Source organism: Euprymna scolopes, chromosome 5 (genome assembly GCF_053919585.1).
Source record: "Euprymna scolopes isolate OS-2025 chromosome 5, ASM5391958v1, whole genome shotgun sequence".
Lineage (NCBI taxonomy): Eukaryota > Metazoa > Mollusca > Cephalopoda > Sepiida > Sepiolidae > Euprymna > Euprymna scolopes.
The window spans coordinates 20,288,930-20,315,139 of record NC_136486.1 but is presented as its reverse complement, the minus strand read 5'-3'; the positions used below and the strand labels follow the sequence as shown (position 1 = coordinate 20,315,139).

The 26,210-nt window shown below is 35.8% G+C and overlaps 1 protein-coding gene across 1 annotated transcript in view; it reads right to left on the bottom strand.

Moving 5' to 3' along the window:
• Positions 1-26,210, bottom strand: part of LOC145276724 (snRNA-activating protein complex subunit 3-like) — a 61,119-nt gene that overhangs the window by 9,315 nt on the left and 25,594 nt on the right. The window contains exons 3-4 of the mRNA XM_080127941.1: positions 9,217-9,313; positions 2,506-2,637 (exon numbers count right to left, since the gene is read on the bottom strand). Coding sequence (XP_079984067.1) covers positions 2,506-2,637; positions 9,217-9,313 — 229 coding nt within the window. The remainder of the gene's footprint in view (positions 1-2,505; positions 2,638-9,216; positions 9,314-26,210) is intronic.

Here is a 26,210-nt window from a genome sequence, read left to right as displayed (position 1 = left end):
GAATGCTTTACTGGAATCAAGGTTTTGGATTAGTGTGGCAACATCATGCACAGATATTTGTATGTTGCATAGTTTTCAGATATAGGAGGAAATATGGGGGAGTAACGCGGATTTGATTGCACAGGATAGAATTAGCTGTAAAGTTCTTGGCAAAGAATTTGACTTTGTCTGATGTTGACAAGATTACCTCAGGTCCATTGATGATGGTTGGGATAGAGCACATGCTTCTGTTCAGGATCCTGTTTGCTATTTGCCCAAACTGGTGGGAACCAAGCTGCTGCTCAGCCATTTTGGACTTGACGAACTGAGCATACAACTCTCTCGAGTTCTTCATTACTCTTTTACAGTGGTTGCTGGCAGTCTTGAAAGCGTCTTTAGTCTCAGTACATCGATTAAATTGGAAGCAATGGAAAAAGTGATTTCTGTGTGCAATGGCAGCAGCACATTCTGGAGAGAGCCACAGCTGGCTGTTAGGTTTTTGCTGGAATTTTTTTGAGGGTATGAAACGGTCTATACCTACAATTTATCATTCTGTCAGGTCTGATACTATAGAGGATATTCTTTTTAAACATAGAATGCAGAGGTAGATCTGATATAAATGTATGGAAGCTATCTCAGTCAGCCATAGAATATCGATATACTATACGATGGAGAGGTATGTCTGAGGACTTATTACATTTTGTTTTTATCTTAATTGATACAACCGAGTGGTCGGAAGATCCTACTGAAGACAGAATGGAAGATGAACATAGCTCAGGGCAAGTTGTGAGAAAAAAGTCTCAGAGACTTGCATACTGACCGTTAGTGTCGGGCACATGAGTGGGTTCGTGAACAATCTGAGTTAGGTCATAAGCAATGGAGAAATCATGACAGAACTTCCTCTCATCATCTGTTTTGTTTGAGTGGGCTAACAATTTCACATTGTGAACATTGAAGTCTTCACAGATGTGAATGCTAGCCGAAGGATGAACAGACAGGATGTGGTCAATTTTCTCAGATATGCTCTTAAAGATAATAACTCTGCTCTTGTGGAGGCGATAGAGGGCAAATATAAATGTAGTGGTGTGAGCAAGTGCAACCCAGAAGAAGATATAGGGTAATTTAGGGTCTTCAGATGTCCCTACCACATTGAAAGCCATCTTTAATATAGGCACATATTCCATGCTTATGGTGATCTTGGGGGTCAGATTTGGATGTTAAGTTAGAGTATTCTTTAATTACAAACTTATCTATGAAAATAGTTGGTCCAATGCCAGTTTCACTTAGTCCTCTGTAATTGGGTTTCGACCTCTGAAAGATTGGAACGTAGACCCCTGATGTTGGAGGAGACATAGTTCTAGATTTAATTGTATATTTTTTCTGGAGATTTTCCATAATGGAGTTTTAGGATTGGTTGAACAGGTTGACAGACTTGGTTAGAGCAATGTGTGGAGGGAAAGTAAGAGAGCAAAAAAAAATGAAGAAATGCTTTTTTTGTAGCCCATGACAAGGTAAAGCTGTAACAATTACCCACTAATATGACATCGAGAAGCCCAACCAGAAGCTACTGCATGGTCCAGAATCCATTCACCAAATGGCAATACAGCATCCCTTAATACTTTGCACCTGCTGATAGGACAGCTTCCTTAGTGGTTAATCCACGGTCCGGGTCCCTGACTATCAGGCAGATAACATCAGCCTAATTAAAACGTTTACCTCCAGTTATCAAATCTCCAATACCAACTATTACTACGATATTATCCCATTGATTATTGTACACAAAATAACCCTTATCCCCGAGTGGCTTCCGGGCCTTGATAAGTGGTGATCCCCATGTGAAAAAAACCCCAAAAGAAACACTCTTATTAGTGAGACGGCTACAAGGATAGACATGGAAGCAGAAAATTTCCGACATGTCAGTTGACTGTTCATGCAAAAATACTGCTGACCTAGAATACAGCTTTTTCTTCTCCCGTTGTCAGAAAAATCACTCATTGTAAATGAGGACTGAGGGACAAATTAGGAGAAGCGAGAGTTATGGGAGCTACCAATAATGTATCCACAATGCATTGTCCATTAAAAAAAAAAATAATAATAATAATAAGTATTGTACTTAATATAAGTTCAATTGACATGTTTAGGGGAAAGTATGGCACACAAAGTGAAAACAAAGAAAGAACTCAGCAAAGTGTCCATATGTAATTATTGTGGCAGCTCGGCTGTTTTCCTCAAGTCATTCCTGACTTGATTTAAATGGAAATTGTCTACTCTTTTTGCACACATTTGACACTAGACGCCATTTTTTAGTATGATGACTATTTGAAAAATCTATGAAAGAATAACGTCGACAAATTTTTTGCAAAAGAAAGCATGGAAAGACATTCAATTCAAAATTGGAGAATTCGTTTATTTTGAGGAAAATAGTAAGCGAATCACAAACTGCAAATTGACAACAAATCCCAATAATACATTTTAACAGTAGTATTATACATTTAATAAAACACAAAATATTCAAGTGATACTTACATTTCCAGGTGCCAAAGATCGAGTAACATAATTTTTAAGGTTTGCTGATGGTTTGTATAAAACCACTTGAAGAATGGCGTCAGGCGTCACGATTCTGTCTTCAGATGGTGGTTGTATATTGACAGGAGACAACTAATGTGGAACAAAAATCAATAAAATGACAGCAACTCACAATGAAACATTTTCCTGAATTTTTTTTATGTAAAGAGTTATATTGGTAATTCACTATTTTAAGAGCATCAATTACTTACATTACACAGAAATAATTAATTTCTTTTAACTTAAAATCATGTCTTAGTAAAAATTTAAGATTAAATGTTATAGAAAAACAGTGGATTTTGCAAAATAACAAAATGGCCAACAATAATGGTGGACAATAGACAAGGGAGACAACTCCGAATTCCTTAGATGTTCCGTTTTCATTTATGCTAAAACATGGGACAACCTGCACAAGTGGGGCTATGTACAGGACGCTTGGCATCCCTGCGGTGCCAACATGCAGACTATCGCACACATCCTCACAGACGGTCTCCTAAGCAAGGCTCGCACACATCATCACAAACTGTCTTCTAAGCAAGGCATACTTTGAATTGAAACTGAGAGAATGTCTCAAGACACTGTCCAATCATGGACCTTGAGATGGAGTGAAATGCTATAATGATGCTTTATGTTAAACAAATAATTTGTAGCATGAAAGAATAAAGCTATAATCCAGATATAAAGAAATGGTCATTTTCTTTTTAGTCTTTTATGAAAATGGATAAACCAAAAGAATACCCAACTTAAGGTCTGCAGCAAATGTGGTCCAATCAGATTCAGTTCCTGATATTAAAGATTTCATGTTTTGGGTTGCTTACTCTTGTGACTTGCCAAGTTTTCTACTGATTTTTATTTATTTATTAAAATTGTAAGGCAAAAGTATAGTTAACAAAGCCCTCTTCGCCATGTCAAGAATGACTTTCTAAATAATCTGCAGCTTAATGTTATTTAGAAAGCCATTCTTACCATGTAAAGAAGGGGGAGGTTCTGCTAACTTTTCTATACTTTCACCTAACAAATAAATGAATAAATTTGTCAAATTGAGACTCTTGCTTGAAGTTATATTACGAATGAAGTTTAATATGGACATCATTTGCTACAAATTTTGAGTTGCGGATTTTTCTATTTGCCTAAAAATGTATTAATTTTATTCATTTACTTAATGTCTATTTTCAAATAATATTTATTTTCTTTAAATGCATTAATACTTTTTTTTATTACATTAAATTGTAATTTACAACCATGTTTGAAAAATGCAGGATTAAATTGTTTTTGTAGAAACACAATTTTGAGAACTCTTTGGCTAGGCAAACATTTCTTATGTGTAAATATTTTAAAATATTAAATGCAAACGTTACTGACTTTGTACATTTATTTCAAACTAATAAATAATTTAAATATGAGTAAGGCTTGTTTGAGGAAAAGGAATAATGTTATAATCATTTTTAATATTTGTAATTAAAAAAAAAAAAATGACATAACTAGACTTTTTAGCCTGTTAAAAATGCATCAAAGTTATAACCCATTGACTCGGAAGAGTGCTTTATGCCAAATTGATGCTTGAATATGGTTAAAGCTGCGCTCATTTTTGCATTAAATACTAATCTCTTAATTCCTAACTGTGCATTGAATGGATACCATAATACTTAGTTCGCTGCACCTTATTATAAAAAAAGCTCATACAAAATTTTAGTTATATCAGTCCAATAGTTTCTGAAAAAAAAAAAAGTGGAACAGACATCATACTAAGAAAAATATAAAACAACTTTCAAAATTGTGCCATAGTTTTGATTATTAATAAATAACAAATCTAGATAGCTAACATCAGTGTATACAAAAAAAAAAATCATGAAAAGTTTGTAAATAAAATATTTCTGAATTTTTTTAGATAAGGATCAATAATTTGTATTATTCGGACTATTGTTCGCATTTTGAGTGTTATTCTCATGCTTAGGCCGATGTAGCTTCTGGTCTTCAGAAATCTTTCTGTCAAACCCGAAATCTGCATAGAATTTCGAACAGAATCGTTTATTTAATCCAGGGTTCTGTCAGTCATGACCATGTAGAAGTTTTAAGTAATGTCCGCAAGGAACCATGGCAGATGGATAAAGTACGAGGTAAAATTCAGTTGTGAGTGACACTCTGAAGGTTGATGGCTGAATTCTCAGTGCATGGTGATGATAAGAATACAATAGCAACCCAAATCTTTAGTATCAGGAACTGAATTTGGCTGGACCCCATTTGTTGCAGACTAGGGATTCAGAGATTCTTCTGGTTTGTCCATTTTCATAAAAGACATTAAAAAAAAAAAAAAAAATGATAAGCATTTTTTTATATTTAGATTATAGCTTTATATGTAGTTAAGATTTCTATGATTAATAAAATGAGAGCATGCTACCCCCATGGATTAAATAAAGAGTTCCATTCAAATTCTGAAGATTTTGAGTTTGACAGAAAAAAGATTCCCCAGGGCGTGATAGAAAAGATTCGCCAGAGTTTGATAAGATACTCCTGGTTACATTGTCAAAAGTAACGTGAGAATAACACTGAAAATGAGAACAATAATCCAAATTATCTTCATCTCAAAAATTCAGAAACATTATCTGGTATCAAAGCTATTACAAGTTTTCTCAAAAATATGAATGAACGTGACAGTGTGTATAGAAAATCTTATGAAATTTAAAACAAAACAATAGATAGGTATTGAAGGCAATGACAATGTGATATTAAGTTGAAGACATTGTTTAATAGAAAAATCATACGAGACAAAAGTAGATAGGAGGATAATATTAATGAATTTTATACTTTTCTATTAAATAATTACACTGGTTTACAAAGAAATTTAGGCAAGCACAAAAATGCCCATTTTTACCTAATTTGGGGGTGCTGAATTCAAATTTGAAATCCATTTTTTCTCATTACCTCTAGTTTTTTAGATATGCATAGTGTGCATTTTGTGCATATATGGTACACAAAGGCGTATATGAATTCAGGGTTAATTTTAATATTGTGAGTATTATGGCTTATTTTTTAGTTATTATGTACTGTTGTAAACCCTGCTACAGTAGACTAACTGCATAGTTTAATGGCAAAGTAAAGCGGCTTTCAACTTAAGGAGAATTGCTTCCCAACACCCTGGAAAACCTCATCAGTATGTCCTGTATTTAAGAATTCAGGTGATAGGTCATCTCTCTCTCAGTACAGACCAATAAATCTCCTGTGTGTCATAAGTTGCTGGAATCCATATTAAATAAAGAAGTAGTCAACCACCTCAGCAGAAATAACCTTCTTAGTGACATGCAATATGGTTTCCGTTCTGCTAGATCTACAGCAGATGTGGTTATATCTCATAGGATTAGTGAATCTCGCGATAAAAGCTTCCTTTCTAGGGCAATTGCTCTTGACACATCAAAGGCCTTTGATAAGGTATGGCATAAAGGCCTACTTCACAAGATTTCCAGCTACAGTATAACTGGAAATGTTTTCTTAATTATTAAATCATTTCTCTCCGATAGGCTCATAAGAGTAGTAGTTGATGGGCAGAAATCAGAAGCTCACAGTATTAATGTTAGTGTCCCTCATGGGTCAATCCTGGGCCCAACTCTCTTTCTGATCTACATCAATGATCTCCCAAAACACATACTTTAATCATTCATTGACATCTATGCTGATGACACTACTGTCTATGGCAACACATCAAAGGTCGTAAATGACAAAGTTCTCTCTGATTCTCTCTCCTTTGATCTTGAGCGCGTGCTACAATAGGCGAAGAGGTGGCTGGTTACTTTTAACTAAAACCAAGCTTCTATCTTTACATCATCAACACTCTGATCCCCATCTGGCATCAATTGAAATGGGTGGCTCTTGTCTTGAGGAGGCTCCATGTTTTGACAAGCTTCTGACCTTTACTCCTGATCTGAAATGGAACATGTACATCAAATCTGTTGCCAAGGTCGCTGGAAAAATGGTGGGATCCTTCTACCGCTCCAGTAGATATCTCACTGCTGATGCAATTCTCTATTTATATAAAAGCCAAGTACATCCAAGGATGGAGTACTGCTGCCACATCTAGGTAGGAGCTGCTAAAATCAGCCTATCCTACCTTGACAGAGTACAAAATAGATTTTGTAGCTTAGTGGGGGATGCCCTTTTCTTTTCCCTGCAACCTCTCTCTCACAGAAGGGACGTTGCGAACCTGTCTTTGTCTTATCGTTATTTCCATGGCAAGTGGTCGTCTGAGCTCCAATCTCTTGTCCCCCCTCGCCAATCTTTCGCGAAAAACACCCGTCTAGCTGAAACCACTGTCAATAATTTTCCCCACTCTTTATCTGTGCCTAAATCAAAGCGTAGATTCCATGAACAAAGCTTCTTTCTTAGAAGTGCACGCCTGTGGAACTTTCTTGCGTTTGCCTGTTTCCCACCTGACTACAACTTGGATGTTTTCAAGTCCAACATAAACAAATTCCTGATAAACCACCCTTTACTTTATACTTTATCAAATCTCCATTACTAACGATTACTACGATATTATCCCATAGATTACTGTACATGCAATAACCCTTATCCCCGAGTGGCCTCCGGGCCTTGATAAGTGGTGACTACCATATAAAAAACAAAAAAACTTTGCAGTCCCAATGGTTTGGAGAGAGCAGTGAAACCACGCAGATGATTGCTATTTTTGTTTAGCTAATATAACTGGTTTCAATGCATCTTCTAGTCTTCTAGAAAAAATCAAATATCCCAACCTTCGATCTGCTATGAAACCATGCAAATGATCTTCCTGTACCCACACCTCCAGTAAATAAGGATCTTCTTTCCTCATCAGATGAAGAAATGCCTTCAAGGGAGGCTTCTGCCGAGTCAATATCTTTGGAAGATATTGAGTCTACATATTCAGGAACAAGTGGCAATAAACCTCACTAGATCACGCAAGAAGACCTAAATGATCTTGCTTGTGATTTGTATCTGTCAAAACAGTCTTAAACAGTGGAACCTAGTCCAGGAAGATGTAAGGATCACCTGTTTCAAGAATTGGAACAAAGACCTTGCTTCCTTTTTCGACATGGAAAACAAGTTGTGCTGCTGCAGAAACATACCTTGTTTACGTCCCTTGGTTTGCCACATAATCCTTCAGATTGGCATCTTTTCATAGACTCTTCCAAGTGAAATCTCAGGTTGTTCTTCTATACAATGAAATAAATATTCCAGCATTCCCATTGCACACTGACCATTTAAAGGAGTCCTATGATAATATGGAGCTTCTTTTAGAAGCTATTAAGTACAGCGAGTACCAATGAAGTCTGTTTGGGGACCTCAAGGTCATTGGTCTTCTTATGGGTATGCAAACAGACCTCACAAGGTACTGTTGTTTTCTGTCTCTGGGATAGTTGAGCTGTATCCCAGTATTACAAGCAGAAAGACTAGGAATCTAGAAGCACTTTTGTTCCTGGCGAACACAGCCTCAAGGAGAATCCTCTGGTGTACATGAATAAGGTGCTTCTTCCTCCTCTTCACAACAAGCTTGGTTTTAAAAATGGTGCTGCCTTCCAACACTTGTCTACTATGTTCTCAGGTCTTAGTGCTGCTAAGCTCATAAAGGGCGTCTTTGTTGGACCTCAGATCCGAGAAGTGCTGATTTTGAGGAGCTTCTTAACTTAAAGGAAAGGAACTGAGAGTATGGGAAGCATTCAAGTCGGTCTGTAGTGGATTCCTTGGTAACACACGTGTACCAGATTACCAAGTCTGTGTTGAGAAGTTGCTAGAGTCTTATGAAGATATGGAGTGCCGAATGTCACTCAAGATTCATTTTCTTCACTTCAACTTCTTCCTGCCAAACCTTGGAGCAGTGAGTGATGAGCATAGAAACAGATTCCACCAAGACATTACGAAGATGGAGAGCAACTATCAAGGCAAATGGAATCCCTGCATGGTGGGAGACATCTGCTAGATGCTCTTGCGTGACATGCCGGATGCAAAATACACCAGATCTTCTAAGAAAACACACTTTTGACTGTCTGTGGTATTTTGAATTGTGTAATTGTGTCATGCAAGTATATTGATTCAACCAGTGTTCTTTATCTATCCTGATTTATCTGTTATAAGCTGCTGCAACTCTTGAAATATTCACATATATTCTTTGTTTATACTAAAATCAAATTATTTAAAAGCCAGAAAACTAGAGGTGATAGAGCAAAACTATTTATAAATTTGAATTCAGCCCAAATTAACAAAAAACAACTATTCCCATTTTTGCCTCAGACCAAAAATTTATTTTTGTAAACCAGTGTTATCTAACGTATTGCATTGAATCAAAAATAGTACAGTGTTTGATGTTTAATTTTTTTTATTTCAGAAAACAGTCTTTGAGTAGGAGATATTTTGGGATAATTTGAGAAGGAGGTTTAACCTTAAAATATATATATATATATATATAAAAAAATTGAATTGTACTAATTTTAATTCGCTACATTACATTAGGTAAATATTCAATCAAAAATATTAGATACATCAATATTGCCATTTTATACTTTGCCTTTACGTTTTTCTAGCAAAAAGCGTCTTCAATCCAATATTGCATTGCCTTCCAAATTTTCTACACACTTTAAGCAAACTACAAAACGCTTTTAAATAAATAAGTTTTCTTTTTCTGTATTTAAAATTTTTACAACTCACCGTGTGAGTAAATAAATTCCGATTTCTCTCTCTGTGTGTCATGACGTTTCGGTAGAAATGATTGGTTTTCTTTTTCTTTACATTATGCTTTTGTAACCTGATTAAAAAAAAAAAAATTCAAACAACTGTTAACGATTTATTTTGTTTAACAATAAAATAGTTTTAATGCAAAGCTGGCTTCGAGGTGGGAAGAAACATCAGTCCTGACTAACTCAATAGTCAAGAAACGAATGTTAATGAAGTTGTGGTGCAAGGGGAAACATCTCATTAAATTGTTTATTTAAATATAAACTTCCTTTTTTTAAAATGTACACAAATTACAACAATAATTATTCAGACATTTTTTTACTGAATAAGTTTATTTTGATAATAATAACAAGCAGTGTGTGTGTTTGTTCTCCCTCTCTGAAGCTGCGTGTGAGATGACGCCACAAAAAATAGTGAAGAAATGATAAATGTAGGAAGTTTGAAGGGCCAACGTTGCCTTCACATTTTCGCCAAGTTTCTAAAAAATCTAATGGGTGGGGCAAAAGTTATGGGGTAAAAAGTGTCATTTTTGTCAATTTTGGGGCATTTGTACCCCTTTTGAGCTCCTGGGAACGCCGAATCCTAGTGAAAAATGGACAAACAATGCAGTTTCATGCCTGAAGACATGTATATTTGAATTCAGTACCATGGAAAGCCACTATATAGACATACATATCAAGTTTTTGAGTAATATGAAAAAAGAGCTCTAAAAAGGCATGTTTTTAGTCCTAAAAGTCCAAGAGCAATGCGAACCAGAATTTTGTCAAGGTCACCCATACTGAATTTATATTAAAAACAATGGCTTCCACATTTTGGCCAAGTTTCAGAAAAATCTAATAGATGGATCAAATACAGTATTTTAATGGTGAATGCTCTGACGAACTGCAGACACTTGTGCCCCCACGACGTAGACACCCTCGACAAACCCGACAGGTAGCTAAATCCCACCCCCACACAGTAGAGATCCCTAGATGTAAAAGATCTTTCTACTCCAGTAGTTTCTTCCCCAGAACCGCTAGACTCTGGAATTCCATTCCAGGTTCCTGCTTCCCTAACTGTACTGACATGCAGAAGTTCAAGTGCAATGTGAACCGACATCTTGCTGCCAAATTCCCAACATAGTGCCTCAGTAGTTGTTGCCCCTGATAGTAGCCCTCTACACCAAAGTGGCAATGCGCCTTGTTTGGGGTGAAAATGTAAAAAAAAAAAAAGGTCCCTCTCCGATAAATCGGGGGACCAATAATCATAAAAATAATATGCAATAGACTTAATTGTCTTTGTACTAATAATACAGAATATTTCGTACTTGTACAGTTTAATCAAGACATTCCAAAATGAAAATATTGAAAAAAAAGTTATCTTGTATGTATCCATTTTGGATTGAAGAAGAAAACTTTCATCTAATTTGATAGAGTATTTTTTTTTACAGCGGAAAAACACGTTCTTATGAGAGTGCGTTGAAATCAGCCATTATGGAATTTGTTGAACACTCCATGGGAGATAACTCCATGTAATGCGCCGATACTTCCTCCCCATCTGTATTACTTCCTAAAAATTGAACCTTTTGCTCGGTATCATAAATTATTTTTTCACTGTAAAAAAAAAAAAAAAATTACTTGATGAAATTAAGTGAAATTTTTTCCGGATAACTTCGTTCCATAACAGATATGTGCAATATAACTTTTTTTTTTTTTTTTCGATATTTTCATTTTTTAATATCTTGATTAAACTGTACAAGTACCGAATATTTTAATAAGGAAGTGTTATAAACAGATGGTTCAAGGGAATTAATTCATGACGGTCCAAAGGCGAATAATTACCCTAATATAAATTCGACCAGATTAGTAAATCATTATTTGTATTTGAAATCAAATACTTTACAGCATTTCATTTTATTTTTTATTAAATTTTATTTAATTTATTGAGAACAGTATGGATATTGCATAGAAAATTGTTAGTAAATGTAGTTACATTTATTTTCTTCAAGGCAGTTTTAATTTTACTGACTTATTTTCGGATCACAATTACAGAATTTAATATGGTTTTAATGTTTAAATTCATTTGTCCAAATAATGGCAAAGTTTTAAAGAAAAATATTTTGTGTGAAGATTCTTTATGATAATTTGCAATATACTTCTTGTTACAATTCTAAAATCGATTCAAACTAATAACCATACCAACAGAATCTTCTGCTCTGTATATATCCCCATACTGTCCAATTTTAAACTTCTTTTAAAGTCATCAGATCTAAAACCAATTTTTAAGACATATTCATCACTTTTTCACCATTTTTCTTTCATGCGACGCATCGCCTCAGTCTTCACTGGCCATGTTTCATTTTCATACATGGAGTACGTGCAAAGAACATATAGAAGGTATTTAATTTTCGACACTCATAAAAAAATACAATTAAAAACTAGTAACATAAAATTAATTTATCGTAATTTTTATTCTATATTGAAGAAGGATCAGGTTTTAAATAGCATATATTTATATTACACTACATAAAACCGGTGAAATTTGATTTGAACATAAAAAAATAACAAAACCTTTAAAAGACAAAAAATCAAAATGGTCGTAAATTTTTTGTAAATACAAGAAAAATAGCCAAATTAAACATTAAAAATATAGGAAACAATAACTTAGTACAAATATACATTATATCTTGTTCAAATTTTGGTTCAATCATTAATCAAAGGAAGTATAACAGTAAAAATCGTACCTTTGGCTTGAAATATGATGAAATAGATATTTAATTTTTGTATATAAAAAATGTCACATCTGAAACGCATAAAATTTACAATAGTTTTATTTTACTGACTATGGTAGCAGCTAACTAAAAATTCCCTCATTTGTTAAATTAATTAAAAAAACAAGCAAACCATTATTGAAATATGTTAAGTAATGTTTAACACAAAATAAACTAAATTCCATTTATTAAAATAGAGAAGACTATTTTTCATTTGACAAAACAGAAAGTAAATTAATAAAAATATTTTTCAATATTGTAATTTATAGCTCCCACCCCAAAGTAATATTTAAATTATTTTTTACTAAATTCCTTTTTTATTTTTATTCTAGGAAATATCAATGATTAATTCTTTTAACAAAGGATTATTTAAATTTTAAATCCTTGGATTAAGGTACTACGCTAAAATAATGTTATTCAGAAACCCATTCTTAACATGGGAAGGTGTTTCACTACTTTGTAACTATTCTCTATTTTCACCTATTATACAATAATTTGGGAAGCCTTGATAAACATTTAAAAAGTGAAAATTAAAGAAAATACTGGTAGAAACCTAAATGTAACAATTACTCAACACTACTTGTATTTCAAATTATATAAATGGTTAAAATGCAATAAATAAATTTTCCAGGATCTTGATTTTGGTAACATTTGTTATATATTTGTTTTATTGCTTTGTACCATTTTTTCAATTTGTTATCTAAACAGGAAAATGAATTTTACTGCTAAATCTTTATCAGAAACCTATTTTCAATTCAACATTTTTGTATGGAATTATAAACTAAAAATAACTTTTTTTTTAATATCAATATGAAGAAACAAGTTATATAGGTTTCATTAATAAATTTACAAATTATTAATAAATTCTTTCTTCAGGCCAAACTTTCACAAGAAACACTCGTCTAGCTGTAAACACTATCAATAATTCCCCCCACTCTTTATCTGTGCCTAAACCTAATCGTAGATTCCATGAACAAAGCTTCTTTCTTAGAACTGCACGCCTGTGGAATTGTCTTCCGTTTTCCTGCTTTCCGGCTGACTACAATATGGTTGTGTTCAAGTCTAAAGTAAATAAGTTCTTGATGAGCCGTTCCATATAAGTTATCAAATTTACCAAATTTTCATTACTAATGATTACTATATTGTCCAATTTCTACTGTACACTCTTTAACCCTTATCCTTGAGTGGCTTCTTGGCCTTGATAATGTGGTGATGCCTATGTAAAAAAAAAAAAAAAAAAAAAGGATCAAAGTGTACTATCCAGGACTCTACATTGCGAGTGAAACAGTCACATTTGCGAGTGGTTTTTCAAAGTGGCGACTAAAAATAATGAAACGCTTATCTTTTAGCGATTGTATTCCTTTCACTGACAATTTTCCAAAGCTCACTACTGAGTGAAAAATACTTCTTTTTTATAAAACGAATAAAGTTAAATTATTTAAACAATAAAAGTTTAATAGAACAATATGCTCTTTTTTTAACGAAGGCTTGTTTAAAAGGACATCTGAAGAAATTAGAATGTTTGTACCTTCAAATATCAACATAAAATTTAATATATAGAATTACACTTATTTAAAAAGATACAGAAAAATGTTGAGGATACACATACTCATCACAGAACGAAGATGTCATATTCTAAAAATCATATGGGTTTGGCTAGTAACTTTTCTATTTGGCTAGTAAACGAAAATATTTAGTCGTCAAAGGTTAACTAAAGATAAATTTATCTATAGAGCCCTGCTATTTTTTTATTTTACATTTTCACCCCAAACAAGGCACATTGCCACTTTGTTGTGTGGAGCTACTGTCAGGGACATAGGCATCAGGGGTACTGTGCAGGGGAGTGTCCAAATGAATAGCAATTGTCTGATATGACTCCCCCCCCCCCACATTGATCAAACCTCATTGCTTTCGGGACGTCTCGGCACAAAAGGCCGAGAACTGTTTTGCTTTCACAGTTTCGCTTTTTTATATGGAAATGTTATATTTTAAGCTCGTTGATTAACTTTGCTAACTTGTTACCTTTTCGTAAACTGTTTCAGCAATTTTCGGACTTCGGCTAGACTAATCGTGTAATCATTTGTTTTTTTTTAACATTCTTTCATAGTTCTACTGATTATTTCATCGTCCCAAATTATATCTTGCAAAATATACTTATTTTTGCTATGTTTATGCTGGTTATCTCCCTTAGATTTAATGATCCGTTAACATGAGCGCGAAAACCTAAAGTTAATCTCTAAAAAAAAAAAAAAAAAAAAATTATGCGTGAAAAGCAGTTATAAATGCTACAACGACAAAAAAAAAAAACAAAAAAAAAAAAACAACTAAATTTGAAATTTGAATAAATTGTAAAAATCTCTTGAAAGATAAATATCAGTTTTCTGGAAATATTAAAAAAATAATTAGCAAATTAAAGTTTCAAAAACTTCATTAAAAAAATGCATTTACTTTTTACTAAAAACTGCATAATTATTCCCCCCCCCCCCAAAAAAAAACGAGTTTAGAAAAAAAAAAAAATGGCCTTCAGTCAATTACAAACACACGACTTAACACACAGGACTATTTCGTTTTATTTTCATATTTAGAGAAATTCAAAATTGATTCTATTTATTCGTGTACGTGCACACTGCTCACTGCACACATGTTAATCTATTCTCTGTACAAGGGAAATAACTCTACATTTCTTAACACAAGTTGCTTCCCTTTATCACTTCTGATGCAAACGCACGTAACATTTATACTTCTAAATCAGTGGTTCTCAACCGGGGTCCATGGAATATTTCTGGGGGTCCACAGGCAAAACATAAAACTTATTATCATAATTATTATAGTTGTTGTCGAATACTTTATTTTCATTAAATTAGTTTTCATTTAAAAATAAAGCTTAATTATATAATATTTCTTTGATTATTAAAACCTCAAAATTTCTATGAGTGTAAAATAGAAGATTGTCTTATGACCAATAGTTATGAAGGGGTCCACCAAGATAAAAAGGGAAAAGGGGTCCATGAGTAAAAAAAAGGTTGAGAACCACTGTTCTAAATGAACAATTTTATCAAAACAAGCAATAAAAATAAAATAAAAATAAAATTATATCTTTAAACTGTACCCAAGACTCATCGAATTCAAAACCCATAATCTGAAAACTAAGTTAACAAATATGCAAGCTGCTTTGACTGCAAGACTGGCGCTTGAATCCAACATCCAATGTCCGGCCGACAAATAGGCGCTGTTTTACAATAGTTCACTGCAGTGGGAGACAACTCTTTTACTAAACGATTTGTTCATATTTTCATTTCATCTCATAATTTAGGACGCATCAATATTTTTTATGAAATCAAAACATTAAAAAAAAAAAGAAATCCGCAATAATTTAAAAAAAAATTTTTTTTTTTTTTTTTTACATAGGCATCACCACATTATCAAGGCCAAGAGGCCACTCAAGGATAAGGGTTAAAGAGTGTACAGTAGAAATTGGACAATATAGTAATCATTAGTAATGAAAATTTGGTAAATTTGATAACTTATATGGAACGGCTCATCAAGAACTTATTTACTTTAGACTTGAACACAACCATATTGTAGTCAGCCGGAAAGCAGGAAAACAGAAGACAATTCCACAGGCGTGCAGTTCTAAGAAAGAAGCTTTGTTCATGGAATCTACGTTTAGGTTTAGGCACAGATAAAGAGTGGGGGGAATTATTGATAGTGTTTACAGCTAGACGAGTGTTTCTTGTGAAAGATTGGCGAGGGGGGACCATAGATTGAAGCTCAGTCGAACACTTTCCATGAAAATAACGATACATCAGAGACAAACTCGCAACATCTTTTCTGTGAGATAGAGGTTGCAAGGAAGAGAAAAGGACATCTCCTACGAGGCTACAAAGTCTATTTTGAACTCTATCAAGGCAGGCCAAGTCCTTTCTAGCAGCTCCTGCCCAGATGTGGCAACAGTATTCCACCCTTGGACGTACCTGGCTCTTATATAGATAGAGAATAGCATCAGCAGTGAGATATCTACCGGATCGATAGAAAGATCCCACCATTTTTCCAGCGACCTTGGCAACAGATTTGATGTACGTGTTCCATTTAAGATCAGGAGTAATGGTCAAGCCAAGAAGCTTGTCAAAACTTGAGGCCTCCTGAAGACGAGAGCCATTCATTTCAATTGATGCCAGATGTGGATCAGAATGTTGATGATGTAAAGAGAGAAGCTTGGTTTTAGATGCATTAAAAGTAACCAGCCACTCCTTACCCCATTGTACTACGTGCTCAAGATCAGAGGAGAGAGAATTGGAGAGAACTTGGTCGTTTACTGTCTTAGATGTGCTACCATAAATGGTAGTGTCGTCAGCATAGATGTCTACAAATGATGTAAGGATGTGATTTGGAATGTAACAAAGCTGATTTTTTTTTTTTTTTTTTTTTTTTTTTTTTTACAAAGGCATCACCACATTATCAAGGCCCAGAGGCCACTCAAGGATAAGGGTTAAAGAGTGTACAGTAGAAGTTGGTCAATATAGTAATCATTAGTAATGAAAATTTGGTAAATTTAATAACTTATATGGAACGGCTCATCAAGAACTTATTTACTTTAGACTTGAACAAAACCATATTGTAGTCAGCCGGAAAGCAGGAAAACGGAAGACAATTCCACAGGCGTGCAGTTCTAAGAAAGAAGCTTTGTTCATGGAATCTACGTTTAGGTTTAGGCACAGATAAAGAGTGGGGGAAATTATTGATAGTGTTTACAGCTAGACGAGTGTTTCTTGTGAAAGTTTGGCGAGGGGGGACCATAGATTGAAGCTCAGTTGAACACTTTCCATGAAAATAACGATACATCAGAGACAAACTCGCAACATCTCTTCTGTGAGATAGAGGTTGCAAGGAGGAGAAAAGGACATCTCCTACGAGGCTACGAAGTCTATTTTGAACTCTATCAAGGCAGGACAAGTTCTTTCTAGCAGCTCCTGCCCAGATGTGGCAACAGTATTCCATCCTTGGACGTACCTGGCTCTTATATAGATAGAGAATAGCATCAGCAGTGAGATATCTACTGGATCGATAGAAAGATCCCACCATTTTTCCAGCGGCCTTGGCAACAGATTTGATATACGTGTTCCATTTAAGATCAGGAGTAATGGTCAAGCCCAGAAGCTTGTCAAAACTTGAGGCCTCCTGAAGACGAGAGCCATTCATTTCAATTGATGACAAATGTGGATTAGAATGTTGATGATGTAAAGAGAGAAGCTTGGTTTTAGATGCATTAAAAGTAACCAGCCACTCCTTTCCCCATTGTACTACGTGCTCAAGATCAGAGGAGAGAGAATTGGAGAGAACTTGCTCGTTTACTGTCTTAGATGAGGTACCATAAATGGTAGTGTCGTCAGCATAAATGTCTACAAATGATGTAAGGATATGATTTGGAAGATCATTAATGTAGATCAGGAAAAGAGTTGGGCCCAGGATGGATCCCTGAGGGACACCGGCATTAATATTGTGAGCTTCTGATTTTTGCCCCTCAACTACTACTCTTATGAATCTATCAGAAAGAAATGATTTAATAATTGAGAAGACTTTTCCAGCTATACCATAGCTAGCGATCTTATGAAGTAAACCTTTATGCCATACCCTATCAAAGGCTTTAGATATGTCAAGAGCAATTGCCCTAGAAAGATTGCCACCGTCGAGAGATTTGCTAATCCTATGCGATATAACTGTAAGGACATCTGCTGTAGATCTAGCAGAACGGAAACCATATTGAGTGTCACTAAGAAGGTTATTTTTGTTGAGATGTTTGATTACTTCTGTATTTAATACAGATTCTAGCAACTTACTCATGACGCACAGGAGACTTATTGGCCTGTACTGAGAGGGGGATGAGCGATCACCTGAATTCTTAAATACAGGGCATACTGATGAGATTTTCCAGGGAGATGGGAAACTATTCTCCTTAAGACAACGTTTAAACAGTTTTGTAAGTATGGGCGCTAGTTCAGGTTGAAGTTTTTTGAGTACTATGATTGGAATACCATCAGGGCCAGTTGCTTTACTGGAATCAAGGTTTTTGATTAGTTTGGCAACATCACGTACAGATATACGTATATCACATAGCGTGTTTTCTGATACAAGAGGAAATATTGGGGGTTGGCGGTCTTGGTCGCAAAGGGTAGAATTAGCTGCAAAGTTCTTGACAAAGAGTTTGGCTTTGTCTGATGCTGACGAGATTACCTCAGATCCATTGATAATAGTTGGGATGGAGCACACGCTTCTGTTCAGGATTCTGTTTGCTATTTGCCAAAACTGGTGGGAACCAAGCCGCTGCTCAGCTACTTTGGACTTAACAGATTGAGCATACAACTTTCTTGCGTTCCTTATTACTTTCTTACAATGGTTGCTGGCAGTCCTGAAAACGGCTTTAGTTTCCATACATCTATTACGTTTGAAGCAGTGGAAAAAGTGATTTCTGTGCGCAATGGCAGCAGCACATTCTGGAGAGAACCATGGCTGGCTGTTAGGTTTTTGCTGAAACTTTTTAGAGGGTATGAAATGGTCAATACCTACAATTAACCATTCAGTTAGGTCTAATACTATAGAGGACACATCCTTTTTAAACATGGAATGCAGAGGTAGATCAGATATAAATGTACGGAAGCTATCCCAGTCAGCCTTAGTGTATCGATATACTGTACGATGAAGAGGTACGTCTGGGGACTTATTACATTTCATTTTTATCTTAATTGATACAACAGAGTGGTCGGAAGATCCAAGAGGCGACAGAACAGAAACTGAACATAGTTCAGGGCAAGTTGTGAGAAAAAGGTCTAGTAGGCTCGCATACTGGCCGTCATTATCGGGCACACGGGTAGGTTCCTGAACAATCTGAGTGAGGTCATAGGCAATGGAGAAATCATGACAGAACCTCCCCTCATCATCGGTCTTGTTTGAGTGGGTCAACCATTCGACGTTGTGAACATTGAAGTCTCCACATACGTGAATGTTAGCTGCAGGATAAGTAGAAAGGACTTGGTCAATTTTCTCAGATATGCTTTGAAAGATAGTAACTCCGCTGTTGTGGGGGCGATAGAGAGTAAATATAAATGCAGTAGTGTGAGCTAAAGCAACCCGGAAGCACATATAAGGTAAGTTAGGATCTTCCCTGGAGATGTCCCTCCCACATGGAAAGCTATCTTTAATATAGGCACATATTCCATGCCCATGGCGATCTTGGGGGTCAGATTTAGAAGTTAAGTTAGAGTATCCTGTAATTGCAAACTCATCAAGGGAAATAGCCTGTCCAATGCCAGTTTCACTTAAAAATAAAAGGTCTGGTTTAGTCTCCTGTAATTGGGTTTCAACCTCTGGAAGGTTAGAACGTAGACCCCTGATGTTGGAGAAGGAGACATGGTAGTAGGGGTCTACGTTGGAAGTTGGAGAACCGGGTTTAATCGTGTATTTTTTCTTGAAACTTGTCATGATGAAATTTTGGAATTTGTGGACTAGGTCGACAGATTTACTTAGAGCAGGACAGAGAGGGGAAACTAAGAGAGAAAAAGAAACGAAGAATTTTTTTTTTTTTTGTACCACATGATAAGGTAAAGCCGTAACAATTACCCACTAGTATGGCATCGAGAGGCCCCACCAGAAGCTACTGCATGGTCCAGATTCCATTCACCAAATGGCAATACAGCAGCCCCAGTACTTTGCACCTGCTGATAGGACAGCCTCCTTAGTGGTTAATCCAAGGTTCGGGTCCCTGACTATCAGGCGGATAACGTCAGCCCAGACAAAACGTTTACCTCCAGCACCCTTACTAGTGACATGGCTACAAGGATAGACATAGAAACAGAAAATTTCCACCAACTCTGCCAACTGTTCGCGCAAAAATACTGCCAACCTAGAAAACAGCTTTTTCTTCTCCCTTTGTCAGAAAAATCACTCATTTAAAAATGAGGACTGAGGGACAAATAAGAAGAAGCGAGAGTAACAGGAGCTGCCGATAACGCATCCACAATGCGTTTTCTACTCACCATTAAAAAAAAAAAAAAAAAAAAAAATCAAAATAAAATAAAATAAAAAAATAACTATTAAGTATTGTACTTAATAAAAGTCCAACGGACCTGTTTAAGGGAAAGTATGGTGATAGATTCCCCTCCCACGAACTAAAAATGAGTACAATTAGGTAATCTATTTTTGCAATCAACTCGGTAGATAAATAAACATTTATGGACGAGAAAAAAAAAAAAAAAAAAAAAAAAAAAAAAAATTAAAGCTAGCATTTAATACAACAGAAATACATAAATTAAATACTGAAATAAAATGTAGTTATTAATATTTGAATCTTAAAATAAAAAGTGCGAATTAATAGAGAAAATCACTTATCACAACAACGCATTCCGTCTCCAAACTAGTGAAGAATTTAACTTTTAATAGCGTTCAGAAGATTTTTTTTTTAAATTACATTAATAATACAATACTGTACGCGACTATCAAGAGAAAACCAACGAATCAACGCTATTTTCATTAGATGAATTCATTTAAAAAAGAAGATGCAACAACTTTTTTCTTTTTAAAAAGTAAATGTTATGGTAAAGTTTTTAATGTGACTCGATGGGGCCCGGACGATGCCAGGAGGATCTTGCTAGTGGATTAGGAAACAGCCTGTTGCCTGGGTGGTCCCATTGGCACAAATTCAGAAGATTTCGCATGATGGAATCCAATGATGATGATGATGAGAATAGGATGGTGATGGAGGGAGAGAGTTTTTTTTTTTAACAGAGAACTAAACTAATCCCCCCATCCCCACCCCCACCCACCAGAACAGATAGTCGAAATGTATCTACGCTTGGAATGAAAGTCATAATAATAATTCCTTGGCCGGAAGGCTGGGCACTTGTGTCAATTAACAGACCTCCAGGGAATGTTATTTCGGAATGTGACAGCTCTTGACCAAATAATAATTGTCTGTTGATAGAAGACCACCAAGGAAACGGGTCAAGGGGACCTGTTGAGTGGTAATTGACTGTGACAACCCGCCCTTACTGGTGTGTGGACATTTATTGCCTTTACTGACGTGATAATTTAATCTGGGATCGTTGGCAAGAGAAGTGGTGGGCGACGCGGCTTGCTAAAACTGAAAACCCTTTTTTCTCTTCAATAATTTTAAAGGTCGTTTTCTTTTTATTTCTTCTTTTAATTCTGCATTCGAGCGTTCAGAGTTCAGCGGAACATTACCGAACCCCGAAACAAAAGCAGTAGCCACTGATTGGTTGGCCACCACTTGTGGACATATTGGGAGAGGTGGGGGTTGCAACCAACCGATACTGATAACATGTGAAGTAAAGATCGGAACACAACTCTTTGTCACGCGTCTTGGCGGCACCCACTTTTCCGATACATGCGCCTCTGTGAACTTTTTCTTCCCCATATAATGAGGATAGAAAAGTGAAGTATTTTGTTAAAAACCGCCTGCCCCTGTTGTATGACTAAGCCAGTTGTGTATATGCTATTTGTGAAGTTGAAAGCAATAATTATTCTATGTTAAGAAAAGCCAGTTAAGCGTTGACTTCTTTTCTTTGAAAACGCTGTTGTTGAGTGCAGTCTATCTTTCAGACGGCCCTGTTGACAGTTTGAAAGCCAGATCAAAGGTGAAACCAGTGAGCGGACCACGGCGGCAGGACCGAACTTGACCACTAGACGAGAACACAGGTAATGCCACAGGGATCGGCATCGGTTGCATCTCTCACTCAAGCCTGTGCATTTGAGCCGCCCTGTAGGGGTTACATTAAAGGTATTTTTTTAGTTTACCAACCCCTCGGCATTCACCTTTAATTTGTCGACTTTTAAAACCCCAAAAAGAGCTAAAACATGTCCCTAAAAACATTTTCCTACTTCAAAGCCGAAAGACCCCCCACCCCACCTTTTCGAATATTTTTTCGCTTCCTGATATCGAAATGGACAATCTTTTTTTCACTTTCTTAATTATATTCATTTTTTTCACTTTCTTACTACTAAAATGTGTGCACATGCATAGTCACTTGACGTTTCACAAGGTGTATGAATACATGGCGGACATTTTAAATGACAAAAAATATTTTTCATAAAAAAAGTTTTCACCTCATTTAAAAGTAAAAATATTGCTGTCAGTAAGTTTTCACGAGCAGTTTACAAAAGCATATTTTATGTTTTTCATTCTTTTTTGGGGGGGAGGAGAGAAGGGGGGGTATTCAATTATAGAACTTGTATATTTTAACAGGTGCTTCTGCAGTTTAATTAACATTTTTTGCAGAAATTCACACCTCCACCATCTTATGCAAGACATTATGTTAAAAAATAAATATGTGTAATTGAAAATTATTGAAAATTTCTTCAATATTGTTATAATTATTTATTTTACTACAAAGACCATTTCCATACGTTGCATTGGCATAGCCCTCTAACACAGCTCTTTCAGAGTTCACATCTGTAATAAGATCCCAGTCTTTCAGAACAACCTATTTTGTGATCTGATTTGTCAAGTCTGATCATCTCAAGGTTAAGTTATGCCAGGACAACATTGAGTGATCTTGCTGATAGTCAATTTAGAACATCGACTATTATTATTAAAAAGTAAAATGTTAGATAATGAACATCATTATTGTTTTGTAATTGTTATGTAGGAAAAGGTATGCAGAGATAATGTTATTGAAACAAAGGGATGTCTAATAAAATATTTTGGTTAACTTAGAAACAATAACAAGAAAAGAATGTTGTGGACATAAGCAGAGTGGGTTTTCAAACTTAGGAATGATTTCAAACAATAAATTTGGCCAGAAAATGTGACCAATGGTCATGTGCTGGTCGAGTGATGTAAGCACAAAGGAATAGTTACATATATACAAGAGAGTTAGGAGTTAAAAGGAAACAAAGCTAGAGAGAGGGCTAGACGGATGAAGAGAGTGTTGGAGACAGGATCTGTAATGGCACTTTACGGGAAGGAAGCAGAGTCTAAGACAAGCGTACAATCTTCCAAGGAAACATAGTGAAATAAAAGCTGTCTAAAATATAACCAAAGACTAATTTTTTTGGAAGAAATGTTTATTTCAGCTTGTGGCAGATCCATCAAGTAAGATCCGGATGAACAAAGATATATATTGGCAAGATGCATAACAACCCAGAACTGTGTTCCGTCTTCTTTGTTTGTTTGTTGGATTTTATGGCATGTCAACCCTTTGGGTTATTTTATGCCGAGTGTCTATGGGTTTAGGGAACCTTTGCCCCACTGTTCTAGCTGTTGTATAAAGGGTTCATTTTAAATTTTTATTCTTATTAGTTTAACTTCTTTTCTGTTTAGTTTTGTATTTTATTCTTGTTTTTTTAATTTTTGGCATTATTTTGTGAGGTGTGTTGTTAGGATATTCATTCCAGTAAGTTTGCATTTTCTCTCTTATGTATGTGGTGATATGTCTTTTGAGATCTGTGTATGGAATTTTTAAATTTGCATCAATTCGAAGATTTAAGGCGGTTTTTGCTGTTGAATCCGCCAATTCATTACCTTTAGTACAAGAATGGCTTGGCATCCAGCAGAAACTGATTTCTTTTTGACTGCTTAATTCTGTTAATTTGTAGAGTAATTTTACGATTAGGGGGTTGTCCATCTTTTTATTTTTTATAGCTTTTAAAGTAGATTGGGAATCTGAAAGGATTATAAATTTGGATTCTTTGTTATTGGAGGCTAGACTGAGAGCTAGGATTACAGCATGTATTTTAGCACTGAAAATTGATGTTTCTTTTGGGAGGTTTGCTTGTTTTTTGGTTGATTTGTTGAATATTGCAGTACTGGCGTTGCGTTATTTTGTTTAGACCCATCTGTATAGATGTGTGTGTATGGTTTGGATACTTTTCTTTGGTTTTATTGAGATCATCATGGTAAGTTATTGGATGGGTATGCTTTTTTTTTCATGTTTACTCAAACTTAGGTCGATGTTGGGTGTTACAATTTTCCAGGAAGGGGTTTTGAGTAGGACAGTTTCATGGATTTTGGTTATGGGTAGATTTGCTTCTTTGGAAACCAATCTGAATTCAAATTTATGGAGAGTAGAAAACGCATTGTGGATGCGTTATCGGCAGCTCCTGTTACTCTCGCTTCTTCTTATTTGTCCCTTAGTCCTCATTTTTTAAATGAGTGATTTTTCTGACAAAGGGAGAAGAAAAAGCTGTTTTCTAGGTTGGCAGTATTTTTGCGCGAACAGTTGGCAGAGTTGGTGGAAATTTTCTGTTTCTATGTCTATCCTTGTAGCCATGTCACTAGTAAGGGTGCTGGAGGTAAACGTTTTGTCTGGGCTGACGTTATCCGCCTGATAGTCAGGGACCCGAACCTTGGATTAACCACTAAGGAGGCTGTCCTATCAGCAGGTGCAAAGTACTGGGGCTGCTGTATTGCCATCTGGTGAATGGAATCTGGACCATGCAGTAGCTTCTGGTGGGGCCTCTCGATGCCATACTAGTGGGTAATTGTTACGGCTTTACCTTATCATGTGGTACAAAAAAAAAAAAAAAAAAAATTCTTCGTTTCTTTTTCTCTCTTAGTTTCCCCTCTCTGTCCTGCTCTAAGTAAATCTGTCGACCTAGTCCACAAATTCCAAAATTTCATCATGACAAGTTTCAAGAAAAAATACACGATTAAACCCGGTTCTCCAACTTCCAACGTAGACCCCTACTACCATGTCTCCTTCTCCAACATCAGAGGTCTACGTTCTAACCTTCCAGAGGTTGAAACCCAATTACAGGAGACTAAACCAGACCTTTTATTTTTAAGTGAAACTGGCATTGGACAGGCTATTTCCCTAGATGAGTTTGCAATTTCAGGATACTCTAACTTAACTTCTAAATCTGACCCCCAAGATCGCCATGGGCATGGAATATGTGCCTATATTAAAGATAGCTTTCCATGTGGGAGGGACATCTCCAGGGAAGATCCTAACTTACCTTATATGTGCTTCCGGGTTGCTTTAGCTCACACTACTGCATTTATATTTACTCTCTATCGCCCCCACAACAGCGGAGTTACTATCTTTCAAAGCATATCTGAGAAAATTGACCAAGTCCTTTCTACTTATCCTTCAGCTAACATTCACGTATGTGGAGACTTCAATGTTCACAACGTCGAATGGTTGACCCACTCAAACAAGACCGATGATGAGGGGAGGTTCTGTCATGATTTCTCCATTGCCTATGACCTCACTCAGATTGTTCAGGAACCTACCCGTGTGCCCGATAATGACGGCCAGTATGCGAGCCTACTAGACCTTTTTCTCACAACTTGCCCTGAACTATGTTCAGTTTCTGTTCTGTCGCCTCTTGGATCTTCCGACCACTCTGTTGTATCAATTAAGATAAAAATGAAATGTAATAAGTCCCCAGACGTACCTCTTCATCGTACAGTATATCGATACACTAAGGCTGACTGGGATAGCTTCCGTACATTTATATCTGATCTACCTCTGCATTCCATGTTTAAAAAGGATGTGTCCTCTATAGTATTAGACCTAACTGAATGGTTAATTGTAGGTATTGACCATTTCATACCCTCTAAAAAGTTTCAGCAAAAACCTAACAGCCAGCCATGGTTCTCTCCAGAATGTGCTGCTGCCATTGCGCACAGAAATCACTTTTTCCACTGCTTCAAACGTAATAGATGTATGGAAACTAAAGCCGTTTTCAGGACTGCCAGCAACCATTGTAAGAAAGTAATAAGGAACGCAAGAGAGTTGTATGCTCAATCTGTTAAGTCCAAAGTAGCTGAGCAGCGGCTTGGTTCCCACCAGTTTTGGCAAATAGCAAACAGAATCCTGAACAGAAGCGTGTGCTCCATCCCAACTATTATCAATGGATCTGAGGTAATCTCGTCAGCATCAGACAAAGCCAAACTCTTTGTCAAGAACTTTGCAGCTAATTCTACCCTTTGCGACCAAGACCGCCAACCCCCAATATTTCCTCTTGTATCAGAAAACACGCTATGTGATATACGTATATCTGTACGTGATGTTGCCAAGCTAATCAAAAACCTTGATTCCAGTAAAGCAACTGGCCCTGATGGTATTCCAATTATAGTACTCAAAAAACTTCAACCTGAACTAGCGCCCATACTTACAAAACTGTTTAAACGTTGTCTTAAGGAGAATAGTTTCCCATCTCCCTGGAAAATCTCATCAGTATGCCCTGTATTTAAGAATTCAGG